This window comes from Salmo salar, chromosome 02, assembly GCF_965601325.2.
Source record: "Salmo salar chromosome 02, fSalSal1, whole genome shotgun sequence".
In the NCBI taxonomy this organism is placed as follows: domain Eukaryota; kingdom Metazoa; phylum Chordata; class Actinopteri; order Salmoniformes; family Salmonidae; genus Salmo; species Salmo salar.
The window spans coordinates 54859977-54878352 of NC_138292.1; the positions used below are offsets into that span (position 1 = coordinate 54859977).

Here is an 18376-nt window from a genome sequence, read left to right on the forward strand (position 1 = left end):
GCAGACTCAAACCATTTGCCACCCGTGGCGTCGCCATGTGCCTTTTATAAAGGGAGCTTTTTGAGCTGCCTGTCTTTACTGTTCTTTCATGCTGCAATGATGCCTATCTGCTGCCTATCAGCTATTCCTATTTGTTCTTGTTGATTGATATTATAAATCGATGCAGCTTTGAAAGCTTTAATGTGTGGTATGATAGGTATTGCAGATCTGGACAAACGATCCACCTACCACTGTCATTATGAATGGTGGATATAGGGCAGCAAAAAGAACTACAGGCCAGCAGCATAATCTCAAAACTTGTAGTTGAGCAACCACTGTAGACTGGTAGACTATATTGACCTGTGGTATACTAAAAGTTAGCACGTGGAAAAGCGTAGTGCATACAAGAAGTACCAAAACACCCTAATATATAGGGAGGGTGCATGCAAGCAGATGAGGAAATGTGGCTAGGATGGAAGAAATTACATAGTAAAACCTGCAGAAGAGCGAAAGGGGAAAAAAATGGACTACCCTCCCCTGTGTCCAATTACACCCCCAGTACATGTCCTACTACAGTTGTCTGTGACCTCAGTGCTTTTCTCTCCCAATTCCTAAAAAGTATCTATGTCCCACTGTTGTCCTCATATTTCTGATTAGGTTATAGACCTAAGCCGATCACATATTTGTCACGGTGTAACAAATAGTTAGCCTCGTAGCAGTCGTAAGGACAGGACTTCAGCAGAAGGAAAGACGGGTGTTAGTGCTCAGAGTGTTGATGTAAATAGTTGTCTTGGTGATCCCGACGGTGCCATTATAATGCTAAATATCAAGCTAATACATTAGTAGTAGATTAACAGTATGCACATTGGGCAATAGCCAAAATAAATACCATCTGAATCAGGCTTAACCTGTCCTATCTGAACGACACAGGTAGGGCAAGACTGTACAGCCTCCCCTTTAGAAACCAAATCAAATTCGAATTACAGTTATTAAAAAGTTTAGCATTAGTATTACATGAGTGAAACCTGCATTTCATACAGCTGATACATGTTATGATTCTGAGTCATTGTAGTGTATGTGTACGTGTCTGTGTGTATGTGTAGTGTACTGAGTGAAAGTTATCCTTCAACTCAGAGTAAATATGCATGTGCTTTGAACTTTGGGTTCAATCAATGGAAGCCTATTTCAGACGATCTCATTGGATCAGACTTTCAGGGTTTTTGAACGGACCGTCTACATTTTTTCACCGTCCACTGCCGAAAGAACGGACACAGTCTCTCTCAACCCCCAGAAGATGAACCCAACCTTGGCTTTGCTGCTGCTCTGCCAGCTTGCCTTCTATACGTCAGTGACATGCAAGAAAGGTACAGTGCAAATTATTTAATTAAGGCAGTATTTTTAAATTACATAATATATATTAGTGTTGGTTCACAAGACTCAGTGACCTATGCTTTAGCCGTATTTCATATGTGTTTTTATATAATATACACCGTAACATTGTTTGTCTATCAATATTCCCATTTGTCCTTAGTATGTGGCCGTCCGCCCGTGACCGACGGTATGGATACACTGGGCCTAAAGCGGGTGTATGAGATTGGAGAAGAGGTGACCCTGGCGTGTGAGCGTGGATACACACCTGGGAACGGCAAGACTGCCAGGATCACCTGCTCTGCCTCGGGAGAGTGGACCAAACTGGACCTTGTGTGTTCTCGTAAGCTCCACCCCATTCGCAAAACATCCATTACATAATGTAAAGCATAAATCCACCAATGTTCACAAAAATTCAGGTAAATTGTTGGGTTTTCCAGAAATCCTGGTTGGAGGATTCCAGATTTCCTGCTTATTAATCCCTGACTCAAGGAATCTTCCAACTGGGATTTCTGGGAATTTTGGGAATGTTTCTGGGAATTTTGGAACCCTAAAGTCACCTATACAGTACCATGGGCAGTCCATACTCTAGCAAGGGGCTAGGGATATAGTAGGATGCCCCAAAAAATGTACCACATGAAATGCATAAATTATATCCACATGAATCTTATCCATTTTTGACACAGCAAAGATGTGTCCTCTCCCCAAGCCTATGCAAAAGCCAGGGATGATTGACGTGCCATTCAAGAGTGTACTCAACTACACATGTGATGACGGGTGAGGGGAAATACAGTGCGGTTTAGTTCTGACTACATTTTGCTGACTCTCTGCATCTCAGACCAATAAGAATTTGTTTTCTTCAGGTACGTCATGATAGGAGCCAATGAGAGCGTGTGTTTACACGATGGTACCCTCAGTGCACCACCACCAATGTGTAAAGGTATACTATACCTCCAGAATGTAACCTTGCTTTTCTCCAATTTTTGTCTAAATATGTAAATATAGTCTTGATTATTTAAAATATTTCTTCCCTGCAGCTGTGAGTTGTGCTCTGCCTCAAGCACCTAAGCATGGTAAAATTGTCTATGACAATAAGAAGTTCACTGGCAATGAAATCCAGTACGGACAGAGCTGGACGTATGAGTGTTTGCCGCCAAGAGCTCCCATTGGCAACGAGAGAGGATCGTGCCTGGCCAGTGGAAACGTGACTGAGCCACCGGTATGCAAGGGTAGGTGCAGACAGTGGCAGCACAAGCCAAATGGTTTGTCTGTTCCATCATGAACAAATCTTATTGGTTGAGAAGTTTTTGAGTGATATCTGGTGGAACCACTGATAAATTATCAATGATCTTATGGAGGCCCATTATTACATAGGTCTAGCCTTTTTGGGGCCCTACGTGAGATTTGGTTGCCCCTCCCAAATGTTTTATAGTTAATTCCCTGCAATTCTACCCATTTTTCCATGGGGTGGAGATCATTTTTTAAAGCTAATTTCCTGCAATTCTACACATTTGTCCATTACTTATGCCATGTTGATGATATCTGAGTGACAGTGACTAACAAAATCAATAGGGGCCCTTTGGAGGTCAGGGCCCCTGGGCACATGCCTGGTCGGTATTCGGACAGATAGCTGGCTAGACTAATTTACCAATCTTTGTTAGCTGACATGGTTAATTGAGTGATGCACAACCAAATTTCAAACTTGCACCTTGTGTATTCTATTATCCTAACTATCAACAGTAAGTTGAGACCCCGAATGAATTCCAAAAAATAAATACTAATAAAATGGGGGGGGCCATTAGCGGCATGGGAACCGCTCATGCCTGGAGCCGGCCCTGACGATGATTCTGGTTAAAATGGTTATTGTTAACTGTTCATCCACTCCAAGCGATGATAATTGATCAATTTGCATAATCCTGTCTTCCTCTGTTTAAACCTTAAAAAATAATTTCTGTAATTTAGATTAATCCTGACGATATTGCGTTACACTTTCACTAGCCCATGACTTTTCTGACCTGTTGCAGAGGTGAGTTGCTCCATCCCACCAACGATAGACCATGGCATCATCACCTTTGCTGTGATGAGGGAGGCCGGTTACAAGGAGAAGGTCAAGTACCAGTGTCAGGAACACTACGTTCTGGACGGCTCTGAGGAAATACAGTGTCAGAATACAGGCAACTGGTCCACTTTGCCCGTTTGTAGAGGTGAGTCAGTGTAGGGTGAAGTTGCCCTTAGATGCTGATCTTCAGTCAGTTTTGCATTTCCCCCACTAATGGTTAAGGTTATGATTGGGGGAGGGGAAGCTGACCCTAGAGCTGTACATAGAGGAGGCTGGTGGCAGGAGCTATAGCAGGACGAGCTCATTGTAATGGTTGTAGGACATGGAACGGTATCAAACATATGGAAACCACGTTTGACTCTGTTCTGTCTATTCCATTCCAGCCATTATAATGAGCATGTCCTCCTATAGCGCCTCCCACCAGCCTCCTCTGCTGTACATTGGGGAAAGTTCACACCTTAGCCAATGAGTCATAGAACAGGTTGCACTGTTGCTCTTGTGGGAATGTCACTTGTGTGTGTCTGTATATCGAACCAGCTTGTTGACTTACATGTGATTAGATGTGTATCAGCAACCATTTATTTCATCTTTGGTGACTGCAATGATTACGTAATGAGAGCATACTGCCATTTGTGCCTTTTGAGCAAAGCACTGCATTCCCAAACCATCTCCGGGGTTGCTGCTGTGTGGCTGACCATGTGTTGCTCTCAACCTATTGTGTATGTGGTGTGTCAGGCTTGGGTACTGATACAGAAGAAAATGAAGAATTTCCATGATCTTTTTCATTTCATTCTATTCAATTCTAAACGGAGAGTCATGCTGCTTTGCTTGTCTTCGCTTTACTGCAGCCCCCTGTAAAGTTAACATCAACAGAGGTCGCATCTTCTACAACGCCAAGAAGATCTGGATTGGGGATCTGAAACCTAATAGAGTCCTTCACGGGGAGCCTGTTGTGTTCTACTGTCTGAACAAGGAGCTGAAGTGTGGGATTCCAGTAGCAAGTCAGTGCATCGACGGCACACTCAGTACCCCAGAATGCTTTAAAGGTGAGGCCCTTCGTACCAAAATAACATGGTCACGTTCATTATGGCATGCAAGTTTTAAAGCATTTTACTACGTAAATCGAAAATGAGTGTTTCTTATTGGACACGTGTGGGTAGTCTCTCCATGTTTCAGTCCATTTTATTCCTTTTGATGACAAATGAACAGAACCCAGAGTAAAATGTGTTGTGGTCGCTGCCATCACATTTTCAAAGCTTCCCAAAGATGTTTAGTTGAGTCCTTAATATTCTCACAACTAAAATGGCAAATGTGTTTGTGTGTCTGTCTTTCTCTTAGAACCAGGCAAGATGGAGTACACCCTCAAGCCCAAATCACTTCCATCTGAGATTGCGATGTGTCAAGCCGACCTAACAAAATAAACACCATACAAAGAGGATAAATAGGGCAAATAAATTACAAATAAATATGACTTTAAAAAAATTGTTTTAGCAGTCTATTTGACTTTGTGTCCAAATAATCCAGCCTTGCCTTTGCTAGTAACCTGTTGATTATATCCATAACTTGAATGAGCCTGAATTTGATTGCCTGTAAAGTACATGTTATCTGAAAATGACACTAGATGTCAGTATAGGATTACAGTATTTGTAATCTCTGCTCATACACAAAGGGCTCTGCAGTTTTGAGAGAAAAATAAGTTACTTTTTAACCAAGAGTAAACATTTTGTTTGTTTTGCCTTGAACTCGATATCTGACTGAACTCTTGCAATTTGGCAACAACAACAAACTCAAACTGTATGAGATTACAAATGCATTCCATTCTGTTAACAGATAAAATCACACAAAGATTCATAGTAGTAGGTCTGCGTATGTAAATCGGCATCATCTAGCCACATCAATGTTATAGTGCTAGAATAGTTTCAGTCAACTTTATTGTACCACATAAATGGATTTTGCATCCATGATTTGGTGAAGAGTTACAGAGAACTGGTGATGTGTACTAGGAATGGGGGAGGGGCAACAGTAAGGTTCAAAGGTCTGGTGTTTTACGGTAAATTACGTAAATAGTAAAAGACCCAGAGGCTGCCCCATTCTGCATTGTCATCGACCCTTATCCAATTACCTTACACAAAAACTTGGGAGCTCCAACGACATTCCGATTTTTACCCTTGAAACCAGAGAGGAGAGACGCTCTCTCCACACCACAGACGATGGCACCAAGTCTGTCTTTGCTGCTGATCTGTCTGCTTGCCTTGTATACACCAGTGACATCCAAGAACGGTACAGTATCTATTATTACGGTATATACAGTGAACAAAATATAAATGCAACATGCAACAATTTAAACTGAGTTACAGTTCATATAAGGAAATCAGTCAATTGAAATAAATTCATTAGGTCCTAATCTATAGATTTCACATGACTGGGAATACAGATATGCTGGTCACAGACACCTTTAAAAAAATACTATGGGCGTGGATCAGAAAACCTGTCAGTATCTTGTGTGACCACCATTTGCCTCATGCAGTGCGACACCATCTCCTTTGAATAGAGTTGATCAGGCTGTTGATTGTGGCCTGTGGAATGTTGTCCCATGCCTCTTCAATGGCTTTGTGAAGTTGCTGGATATTGCTGGCTGGAACTGGAACATGTACATGTCGATGCAGAGCATTCCAAACAGGCTTAATGGGTGACTTGTCTGGTGAGTATGCAGGCCATGAAAGAACTGGGGCATTTTTAGCTTCCAGGAATTTTGTACAGATCTTTGCAACGTGGGGCCGTGCATTATCATGCTGAAACATGAGGTGATGACGGCAGATGAACGGCACAACAATGGGCCTCAGGATCTCGCCACGGTATCTCTTTGTATTCAAATTGTCATCGATAAAATGCAACTGTGTTCATTGTGCTTGCCCATTCCATAACCCCACCACCACCATGGGGCACTCAGTTGACAACGTTGACATCAGCGAACCGCTCGCCCGCACAACGCCATACACGCCCGATACAGTTGAAACCAGGATTCATCCTTGAAGTGCACACTTCTCCAGCATGCCAGTGGCCATCAAAGGTGAGCATTTGCGCACTGAAGTCAGTTACGATGCTGAACTGCAGTCAGGTCAAGGCCCTGGTGAGGACGACGAGCATGCAGATGAGCTTCCCTGAGACGGTTTCTGACGGTTTGTGCAGAAATTCTTTGGTTGTGCAAACCCACAATTTAATCAGCTGTCCGGGTGGCTGGTCTCAGATGATCCCGCAGGTGAATAAGCTGGTTGTGGAGGTCCTGGGCTGACATGGTTACATGTGGTCTGCTGTTGTGAGGCCAGTTGGATGTACTGCCAAATTCTCTAAAAAGACATTGGAAGCAGCTTATGGTAGAGAAATGAACATTCAATTGCACACTCCCTCAACTTGTGACATTGTGTTGTGTGACAAGACTGCAGATTTTAGAGTGGCCTTTTATTGTCCCCAGCACAAGGTGCACCTGTGTAATGATCATGCTGTTTAATCAGCTTCTTGATATGCCACACCTGTCAGGCCGATGGATTATCTTGGCAAAGGAGAAGTGCTCACTAACGGGGATGTGAACAAATTAGTGCAATACATTTCAGAGAAATACGATTTTTGTGCGTATGAAAGACTTCTGGGATCTTTTATTTCAGATCATGAAACATGGGACCAACACTTTACATGTTGCGTTTATATTTTTGTTCATTATATGCCCCAGTGTTTTGGCCTATTGATTTAGAAGCCTTTTGTGTTTCTGTGCTGTATGCTGTTCAATATTCCTACGTACCCTCAGTGAACATATTGTCAGAGTGTGTTTAGACAAATGAGCTTGTGTTATGTTGACGAATACTTTCAGTTACTGTAAGCTGAAAGGAAAAATACACTTTATTTTAATAGTCCACCTACCTTTATGCTCAACAAACTATCACTAGACAATCCGTAAAATGTCAACTGCATGTCTGGGGAGCTGCACGGGCACTTCTTTGGTTAATCTATATGTCCATGTTTTTTTCTGTGTCCGTGTGTGTTTGTTTGTTTTTGTGTGTGTGTGTGTTTTATTGACTCGTCCCGTTGCTTGTCTGACCCCTCAGAATGTGGCCGCCCGCCCCTGGGTGACGATAAGGAACTGGAGGGGTTCCAGAGGGTGTACTCCCCCGGAGACGAGGTGGTGCTGTCGTGTAAACGAGGATACACACCCTCCTCAGGCTCTCGCACAATCATCTGCACTGCTAGCGGAGAATGGACCAAGTCTAGACTCACGTGCTCAGGTAGGACGCTTTTATAAAGTTTAACCCAAAACAGTATTACTATTCATGTATCATAATTTGATACTCAAAAGACATACCATGTATTATCAGTTGATACTCACTATATTGCAAGTATTATCAATTGATACTCAGTATATTCCATGTATTGTCAGTTGAGACTCAATATATTACAATGATGATCAATTGATACTCAGTATATTACAAGTATTATCAGTTGATACTCATATTGATGGAACTGTTGAGCAATGCTGACTGACTCTTTTTTTAAAACTTCTGATGCAGCAAAGAGTTGCTCTTTCCCAGAAGCGCTAGACTATGGAGACATGGAGTTTGTGGACATTGTCTACCGGAGTATCATCAACTACACCTGCCATGAGGGGTATGGGGAATAGCATTTACAAATTCTATTCTAGTGTTTCATTGACGACTGGTCACCTCTCCGTGCTGTCAAAGTCTATAACATTTGTTATTGTATCAAACACATGTAAAGTAAGTAAAAGTAGAAATAACTGTATACCCATACACCTAATATAGTGTCTACTTAGTTTTTTTAGTACATCATTTGACAGATTACGGTAATGTGGTCTACAGGTATATCCTGCAAGGAGCCAGTACCATTGAGTGCTTGTACGACGGACAATGGAGTGATCCACCACCAAAGTGTACACGTAAGTTTCTGCCTTATACTGAAATACATAACTACTCTAGCACTTAACAGTAATGATTCAACATTATCTCACATTGATAATGCATACAAACTCACATTGATACTTACAAATCTATAAGCACAATGTAAATGTGGCCTCATTTCTGTAATTGTAAAGAGCATTCTACAATGTGTAAAACGGAGATTTGAATAATGGCTTTACTGTAGACTATGTTATTCATATGTTACATCATATGTCTCTGATAAAAATTATAGAGAATCTCACGTATTTTAATATAATGTGCTTGATTAATGAGCATGTGAATGAAATCTCTCCCCTCTTTTAGCGGTGATATGTGGTCTTCCTCCAATACCTAAATATGGGAAAATTGTCTACGACAGAACGTTGACAGGCAACACGATTGTGTTTGGTTTTGGGGGGACGTATGAGTGTTTCCCTCCACTTGTCCTCATAGGCAATGAGAGGGGATCGTGCAGCACTAACGGAAACTGGACTGAGCCACCAGAATGTAAATGTAGGTACAGCGTTATCAGTCAAAGGCTCTGATCTGTTGTATTGCTAGGGCGGCAGGTAGCCTAGAGCAGGGATGCCCCCCCCCCCCCCCACACACACACACAAAATAAAGGTTATTTACTGTTCATTTAAAAAAAAGTATATATATATATGTTGTATATATATATATATATATATATATATATATATATATAATATATATATATATATATATATATGTTGTATTGCTAGGGTGGCAGGTAGCCTAGAGCAGGGATGCCCCCCCCCCCCCCCCCCCCACACACACACACAAAATAAAGGTTATTTACTGTTAATTAAAAAAAAAAAAATATATATATATTGGTACTCAGGCCTACAAAGAGGCCAGTTGCCCATCCCTGGGTTAGAGCGTTGGGCCAGTAACCAAATGGTCGCTGGTTTGAATACCCAAGCCAACAAGGTGAACAACCTGTCGATGTGCCCTTGAGCAAGGCACTTAACCCTAATTTGCTCCAGGGGCACTGTATGTGACAATAAAACAGCTTTATTTTTATTGCTGAACACTTCATGTCACCTTAGAAATGTGTTACTTTAGTTTGTGAACTTTTGTAAGCCGAGGGGATGGTTATTGGCTCGTGTAACCAATTTGTTAGTTTTAGTTTTGGCCAGATATGTTTGTGATACTTCTGAGGAAATGAAATGAAATACAAATTGCACCTTTTTAAGTGGTAATAAATGACAAGTGATTTGCTTTGTGGATGAAGTTAAAGTGGTATTCTGAACACACACTAACCCTGATTGACCTCTTATTTGTTTCCAGTGGTGACCTGTTCAGCTCCAACAGGCATCAAAAACGGCTACATGACCATTAATGATAAGAGGGAGCATGGCTTCAAGGAGACTGTCAAATATGGATGTAATGTAGACTATGTCCTGGATGGGCCTGTGGAGATCGAATGTCTCAAAACAGGAGATTGGTCAATGAAGCCAGTTTGCAGGGGTAGGACCACTGAATTTGTGACAATTTTGTATTTTGTTTAACCAAACTTATTTAGTTACCTATCAAATCGGTGTTTTTGAATAGCTGAATGTTGCTGTTTTTGAAATTCTGAATAGTAATATCCACCTAGCTCCCCGAGCCAATATTATAATTATTGATCATAGTTTCACTCTTTGTTCCACAGCTTCCTGCAAAATAGGTATTAAAAGAGGACGCATCCTTTACAATGGAAAGACATTTTGGATAGAGGATTTCGAGCCCAATAAAATCTTGCATGCAGACATCGTCTTTGTTTACTGTATGAACAAAGAGAATAAGTGTGGCTATGCAGTGTCAACCCAGTGCATCGATGGAAAACTCAATATCCCAGCATGCTTTGAAGGTGAGACTAGAGCGCAAGCGTTTTTTTTCTTATTGGCTATTTTCTATATAAAAAAACTAAACATTACCATCAAGTCTTAATGATGTCTGTGTGTGTTTTCCTTTCTAGAACCAAGTGGTATAACATATCAATTAAAATACAATTCCCTGCCATCTGAGATAGCCCAGTGCTGAAACGCTGTGCATGACAAAGCAAATTGAGACCAAGAACATTGATTGCCTGTGAAATAAATGTCAGTAAAACCATGTGTATTTCTATGTAATGCTATCCATTTGTTCTTCTGACTAATTTTTCTGTAGAGAACAAATTTTACGATGAATAAAATATACTGTTTGCTTGTATCTTTGTAGATGACTTGACCCAACATCTTACCCAATGCTTGCAAAATAACAGTATAAACTCAATTTCCAAATGATGTCACATGATGTCAGTGTTGTACAGCTGTGAGATACTCTGTCAGGTCAAGTGGTCAGGAAAAACTCAAACATGCACACACACACACACACACTCAAAACTCAAACTCATTGCTACACCACACACACACTAAATACACACCAAACTCATTGCTACATCACACACACACTAAATACACACCAAACTCATTGCTACATCACACACACACACTAAATACACACCAAACTCATTGCTACATCACACACACACTGTCAACAGACCACACAAGTCAGCTCCCAAAATATACATTTCTACAACAAAACTGAACTCTACCCTCCTATCCAGTGATTCATATTAAAACCATACAGTCGACTGCAAGCCGGCCACAGTGCAACCCTATCCCGGTTACCCAAACCGCTTTGTATGTCTATTCTAACAGAGATTAGCAGAGGAAACCCCCCTGCTGCTCTTGTCCCGCTATGCGGTTAGTTTGATCCTCTGTCCTTGGCCGTCAGCCGGTGGTCAGGACGGTTCCCCCCCTCGCGGGGGCGGCCAGTTGATTGTACTGAGTCATGAGAACTGACTCTCCTTCCCCACTGGGGCAGCGAGGCAGGACATGAAAGAACTGCAGAGGGCGACTGTAGGTGGAGTCACAAGGGTTTCCAATGGTTACTGAATGGAGGGAGACAGAGGGGGTGGGGGGGTTGGTGTTGTAAGAGTACTTCAGACAGACAATTTGTTTCTGTTTACGTATCCCACCATAGCAAGAGAAAATAGATCGAAAATGCATTTCTTCATTGCCTCAGGGCGAGCCAGAACCGCACTTGAACAGTTTTCAGAACACTTCCAAACACGACAGCATGTTCACCAACCAACTATAGCCCGACACTAACTATTTCACACAAATGTATTCAACTTATTTCACATAATATTCATCTGGACCACACGTCGGCAAAGTTGCGGAGAAGTTCTTTAGATATTGACTTTAAATGAGGCCTGGTACGAGCGCTCCTCCATGACATGAATGCAATGCACTGACGTCCGTTAATAAACCCTTTTCTCCGTCTTTCTGCGGATCAAACAAGTCTCTGTGTTTCATGTTGTTTCCTCTTGATGCATTATTTATTGTTGTGAAGAGATGCACTTTATTAGTTGCTATCCGATTTCACATGCAGGCTGTTTGGAGCCTCTTTGAAATGTGTTTTCTGACTCCAAACGGTTATTGTCTTTCTCTCTGTCCCGTCTTTCGCATTCTCTCTCTGTCTGTCTCTCTCTCTCTAGCTCTCTTCTCACTTGTTTGCTCTCTCACTTTCTATCCCCCTTTTCTCTCTCGTCCCCTCTCTCAGTAGCCCTCCGTGGCAAAAATCCATCCAAAGTGAGATGAGTTGTGTCCTAAGGAGAGTAGATGTTGTTTCATGGTCGTTTCGTGGTTGAAGACATGAACACGCAGTATCCAGTATGCTTTCTATCGTTAGTATCATTAGCGGTAATGCGAGGCGGTAACGTGAGGAAAAATTCCGATCATTTGCTTGGAGTTATTTGAGTTGATGGAGCAAGAATTTATGTTTTATGTTTTAGAATGTGTTTTGTGTGAGAGTTGATATGAATTGTTTGTTTCATACAGTACATGGCCACTAGTCTAGATGGTGAGCTTTACCTGCCTGGGAAGCAAAAACAGCCAGTGTTGGGTTGGATTGAAGAGCAAGATACAGGAGACATGAACAGGCTCCTGTAGTTGGAATTTCTGATTGAATCCAGCCCAGCTAGCAATGTGATTTCTAACGGAAGCTACTGTTTAAGCGAAGGAAAGGAGAAGAGATGGTGGAAGAGTGGTTGGTGTTAGGTTGAAATGATCAGAGAAATAGAATCTCATTCCAATCTAATCTGTATTCTGAGGTGTGGTGATGTATTACCTCAGGAGGCCTCCCATCCTCCACCCCTGGTCTATGCCATAGAGCATGCTGGGACTTGGAGTCCAGTACACTTCAAAGGCCACCAGTCTAAGCAATCCTAATTGATGGGCAGAACCTCATCTGTTCTCTACAAAACACTCATTAAAGCTCCCTTCTTTGTCTATGGCTCATCTAGGGTGACAGATGCATCTACTGGCTATGGTTAATCCCACACAATGGTGATGGGAGGAAATAGGAGGAGCATGTGGGTATGGAGTTCTGAAACATAAATCATTCTGACCGTTTCTTTTCAAGGTGAATACTGGGATTTTGCGTTGGCGAGTTCCCAGAGTGAGTTTTTCCCAATTCCACCCACGAAAGATTTGCGACCGCATATAACGGACATACTGCAACATCATAAGGGACAACCCTAATTCATTACGTTCTGAAAAACACTGAAAAATGCCTGACCCCATGTCTGCATAACCACCAGTTGCCTCAAGTTGTCCACTCACGCCAGCTAGTGGCCAACCTGAGGAAGTGCCATCAGGATGGGATCGAGTCGATAGACAGAGCGATGATCTTGTTTCAAAACCAAACAGTCCTTTTCTCGAGTCAGATGGTTGGCCTCATTTAGGTAATATTAAAGTACAGTGTTTATTCTAATCCAAATGAGGGCTTGTTTTCTAAAACATCGTGCTCCCAAATGAGGGGAGGATCAGAGGATGAGTCAGCAATGCATGGTCTGATGCACGAGTAGTAGCCTGGTCAATGGTCCATATTGAGGCTATCTTCTTCACACCAGCAGTAGACAGCAATGCAGGTGGTGTGGTGGAGACATACAATTCAGTGTAACCAAATACTGCAAAGGCAGTAGAGGGGTGGAACTGCTTAGATTAGCGAACCAGCATGATTCTGGAATCAAAGGAATATTCCATAGGGGAGAGAGAGAGAGAGAAAGAGAGATTTTTTTTATAACATCGGGGCAGTTGGCTTGGTGAGACTTATGCCAACTTAACATTTTTTTCCTGATGTGGTTTCCCTCTCTTATGTCAGGCCTCGGAAGACGCTTTGGTCAATGGTGGATAAGTCTTCATTCCCTGAGTTGGTTTTAGCCCTTCTTTTATTCATTCCCGCTCTCTCTCTTTCTCTACCCACACCTCCACCACACCCGGTCTCTCCTGGCACGACTAATCCCACCTCTTAATCAGGGTGAAGACGTGAGGCTTTGCCATTCTCTGTCTCAATCAGGGAAAATGGCCAACCTTGACCACTTTAGTACAGTAAGTGTAGAGGCTGTGAAGTTGTAGGGTGTTACTTGTGTAGCTATGTGGTAGATGCCCATTTACTGTATGCGCCACTGGTTTAAGGTTTTGGGTTGCACCCCAAATGGCTCCTTATTCCCTAATAGTGCACTTCTTTTGACCAGGGCCCATAGGGAATAGGGTGCCATTTGGGGCACCTCCAGGGTGATTTTTGTCCCGTCACAACTGAGAAATCCAGTCTGAGAGGATTACTGGGAAACCAGTAGACGTCATGACGTGTGTCACACTTTAACGTGACTCCACTTTGTGTCTCCACACAGCTTTGATCTCTGGGGTGTCTTCCTCAAGCCTTCTTTAGATAACAAAGTTACAATACATTGAAACACACAGTCAAGTCTTTCATGTCAGTCTTGTGAAAGCGGAATAAATAAATGAATCCACTTCAATCGAGGCTTTGTTGAGAGGATGCAGCTGGGGATGGAGGGATGCAGGGGTGGATGGCACCAGGCCCTGGCATTGTTTGGCCTACCGCTGCCTATAACCGGACTGTGGTGCCTGGCTGGCATCCTCCGTAGACCAAGCAAGGTCACGTCGTCACCCACATGAAAGAGACAGGGGTTTAGTCACCCTTTGAAAAGCAATGACGCTGGTCACTATCCATCCACTGCTAATGATGGTCACGCGCACGCACGCGTACGCACACACACACACACACACACACACACACACACACACACACACACACACACACACACACACACACACACACAAAGCATCACAGATAGTCATTGTGTCTCTCTTCTCGGAAGCCACAAGATCAAAACGAGGCCTAGTTGCAAGAGAGGACAAATATGTTGTCTGACAACAGTTTTTATTTTCCTCTCTGGCCTCCTTCAGAAAGTTGCTTTGGAGTCTGTTTCATTGCTTCCGGATGACTTATATTACAGGATTATACTTCTGGGTCTCCATATTGAACAATATGCTTTTTTCTCTCTCTTTCTGCCCTGAGTTGGTGGTGTCTTGTTAATTCTCTGTCTTTCTCTCAGATGTGGTTCTGTCTTTCAGAATCCAACATTTGAAGTGGTATCCAAGTCCCTTTAATCTAGGATTAGAAAGAGAGAGAAGCAAACAGGTAGAGAGAGAGAGATTTTTGATAACATCTGGGCAGTTGGCTTGGTGAGACTTATGCAAAGTTAATGGTTCAACATTCTTTCCTTATCTGATTCCGTTCCTCCTCTTTTCTCAGGTCTTGGAACACTCCTCAGCCGACTGTGGATAAGTCTTCATGCCCTGATTTGGTTTTAGCCCCTATTTTACTCATCCCCCACCCCTCTCTCTCTCTACCCACACCTCCACCATACCCCGGTCTCTCCTGGCAGGACTAATCCTACTTCTTAATCAGGGTGAAGACGTGAGGCTTTGCCATTCTCTGTCTCAGTCAGGGAAAATGGCCAACCTTGACCACGTTAGTAAGTGTAGAAGCTGTGTCATTTTAGGTGCTTACTTGTGTAGCTGTGTGGTAGATGCCCATGTATGTGCCACTCATTTAGTGTTATGGCCGTGTCCCAAATGGCTCCCTTTATAGTGCACTTCTTTTGACCAGGGCCCATAGGGAATAGGGTGCCATTTGGGGCACCTCCAGGGTGATTTTTTTCCCCCATCACAACTGAGAAATCCAGTCTGAGAGGATTACTGGGAAACCAGTAGACGTCATGACGTGTGTCACACTTTAACGTGACTCCACTTTGTGTCTCCACACAGCTTTGATCTCTGGGGTGTCTTCCTCAAGCCTTCTTTAGATAACAAAGTTACAATACATTGAAACACACAGTCAAGTCTTTCATGTCAGTCTTGTGAAAGCGGAATAAATAAATGAATCCACTTCAATCCTGGCTTTGTTGAGAGGATGCAGCTGGGGATGGAGGGATGCAGGGGTGGATGGCACCAGGCCCTGGCATTGTTTGCCCTACCGCTGCCTATAACCGGACTGTGGTGCCTGGCTGGCGTCCTCCGTAGACCAAGCAAGGTCACGTCGTCACCCACATGAAAGAGACAGGGGTTTAGTCACCCTTTGAAAAGCAATGAAGCTGGTCACTATCCATCCACTGTCAATGGACACGCACGCACGCACGTACCACACACACACACACACACACACACACACACACACACACACACACACACACACACACACACACACACACACACACACACACACACACACACACACACACACACACACACACACACACACACACACACACATACATACAAAGCATCACAGATAGCCATCGTGTCTCCTCTCGGAAGCCACAAGATCAAAACGAGGCCTAGTCGCTAGAGAGGACAAATATGTTGTCTGACAACAGTTTTTATTTTCCTCTCTGGCCTCCCTCAGAAAGTTGCTTTGGAGTCTGTTTCATTGCCTCCGGATGACTTATATTACAGGATTATACTTCTGGGTCTCCATATTGAACAATATGCTTTTTTCTCTCTCTTTAGCCTGAGTTGGTGGTGTCTTGTTAATTCTCTGTCTTTCTCTCAGATGTGGTTCTGGCTATTTCAGAATCCAACTTTTCAAGTGGTATCCAAGTCCCTTTAATCTAGGATTAGAAAGAACGAAAGAAAGAAAGAAAGAAAGAAAGAAAGAAAGAAAGAAAGAAAGAAAGAAAGAAAGAAAGAAAGAAAGAAAGAAAGAAAGAAAGAAAGAGGAGAGAGGCAATCAGGGAGAGAGAGAGAGAGCACATCGGTTTTTCCCCCACTGAGGACAAACTTAAAAGGATTAGGAGAAGAAATGTGAAAGCATCAAATGTTTACCGTGTAATAAAAGTGTGTGTTATTTGTTGTCAGCTACAAAGTGGGATCAGCGGACTTCAAAGGGCATCTGGTCGCTGTTCTAAAGTCACCAGGTACATGGCTAATGTTGCCAGAGCCGTATAGAATATTTACAGAAGCATGCTGGGTTTAGAGCCAATTGGCAGGATATTTGGAATTGGATGCTATCAGATCTAAAAGCTCAAAGTGTGACCTATAATCACAACCATTTTCTTTCCTATTGAATGAAATTCATTTAGAGTAATTTATGTTTTATCAAAACTGATGTCTGGTTCATATTTTAGCAGACCACAAATAAAGGTGTGGTATTATGGCATTACTTTTGCCATGGTTGGAATATACAAACTGACATAATACTGTACAGTCACACATGAACCTCTTATGCCCACCTCACACGTGGAAGCGCTCTGAGAGAGAGAGAGAGAGAGACACAGAGAGACACAGAGAGAGACACAGAGAGACCTACTTCACTTGACTTCCATCTGGACCAAATCTAGCTGGAGAGGCAGATAACCAGAACAAAAGACATGCTTTTAAGTCAAGCAATCCTTTTCCCCATCACAGGGTTTTGGTTGGTAATGCATCTGGGCAGTTAAAGAAGGATGTGATTACCATTGTATAAGCTCTTTCTTTTTTTTGGTTCTTTTTTTTAACTTATGGAGGCATTTCATTTTTCAAATTTTCAGTGGTTAATTGGTCTTGAAAGTGAATGTTTTTGAGGGTCAACTTTATCAATATAAAATGCTAAACTCCCAGTAAGTATGTTACTAAAATGTACTCAAAACAGTATTCCAAATGAACAGAATGAAGTACCAGCTCCATTGGTGCCGGAAGGAGTGTCCGTCAGCCATGCCCTAACTGTTCTATCAACTATATACAGTAGGCCTATAAGATGATTCATGTCTATAGTGTTTGGCAGTAGCAGGAAGTTGCCATTGATCGCTGAAAGAGATGTGGTTTAGGGTGACACAGCCCTGATACACACAAGCCAAAGAGAAGGAAGTGGCTTACTTGCAAACAATGCCTCAAGGTGGCTTGATATATGCCTTTAAGATAAACAGTTTGGGCTAGTAGGAAAAACAAGTGCCAAGCGGATAACGTTTGAAGTGTGTTTTCATTGTTTACTGCACATTAAAAAGACAGGTGGTATTGTTGGCGGCGGTTTGAAGCATAGCCAGGCACTTGTGGGAAGTGGAGGGAGAAAAGATGGCGGCCATTTTGTGGAGTTCTCAAATTTCATATTTCAAATGAAAACCACAAGTGTTTACAGGAAAGCCCAACCCTGTTCCATTACCTGTAAGTGTTAGGTTACAGTAGCCTACCCTGTGACTCCTGCCTGCTGGCCTTAGTTGAAATAGAGAAACACCTTACTACTAGAAACCAGTATCCTCTTTGATCTCTTTGACATGCTCTTCTTATATTAATAGCAGGACCACAGAAAAAGCATTGGAAAAAGCGTCACCTTCTTTGATGATCCCATCTGGGTTCACGTGTGGTTCTTGTGAAGGGGTGCATTACAATGGAGATTACATAAATCATACAACTTCATTTTTTTTACCCACTGCACATTAGGCCTGATCTATTGACATTGACCTACATGAAATTTAAAATGAGAGAGATTTTCTATTTCAAAAACAGGGAAGTAAAACGAACCATGCCGGAGCTTACAGTAACTGCGATGACAGTTAGCCTTTTTCTCTGAGTTGTAAAATCCCACTGTTGAAAGCCGCCTTTGATGTAATTCTCTTAATTTTTGACTTGCACCG

The 18376-nt window shown here is 42.5% G+C and overlaps 2 protein-coding genes across 2 annotated transcripts; both read left to right on the forward strand.

The window, feature by feature from the left end:
* The first annotated feature begins 1184 nt into the window (after positions 1 to 1184).
* LOC106585643 (beta-2-glycoprotein 1) lies at positions 1185 to 4888 on the forward strand. The gene is made up of 8 exons (XM_014172063.3): positions 1185 to 1343; positions 1511 to 1690; positions 2034 to 2124; positions 2211 to 2287; positions 2385 to 2576; positions 3372 to 3551; positions 4255 to 4452; positions 4745 to 4888. Exons 1-8 carry the CDS (start codon positions 1274 to 1276, stop codon positions 4825 to 4827), a joined length of 1071 nt encoding a protein of 356 aa, XP_014027538.1. The 5' UTR covers positions 1185 to 1273; the 3' UTR covers positions 4828 to 4888.
* Positions 4889 to 5583: 695 nt separating this feature from the next.
* apoh (Beta-2-glycoprotein 1) lies at positions 5584 to 10564 on the forward strand. The gene is given in 8 exon segments (NM_001165272.1): positions 5584 to 5686; positions 7507 to 7683; positions 7966 to 8062; positions 8275 to 8351; positions 8677 to 8865; positions 9664 to 9843; positions 10028 to 10225; positions 10334 to 10564. Coding segments are annotated over 8 exon segments (1053 nt in total). The 5' UTR covers positions 5584 to 5616; the 3' UTR covers positions 10399 to 10564.
* Positions 10565 to 18376: the final 7812 nt, after the last annotated feature.

Bases quoted from the DNA above. Each gene is read 5' to 3' on its own strand.
- LOC106585643 (XM_014172063.3), top strand. From the start codon at position 1,274: ATGAACCCAACCTTGGCTTTGCTGCTGCTCTGCCAGCTTGCCTTCTAT. The intron at 2,288-2,384 runs GTATACTATACC...TCTTCCCTGCAG, and splicing joins ACCACCACCAATGTGTAAAG to CTGTGAGTTGTGCTCTGCCT. The intron at 4,453-4,744 runs GTGAGGCCCTTC...TCTTTCTCTTAG, and splicing joins TACCCCAGAATGCTTTAAAG to AACCAGGCAAGATGGAGTAC.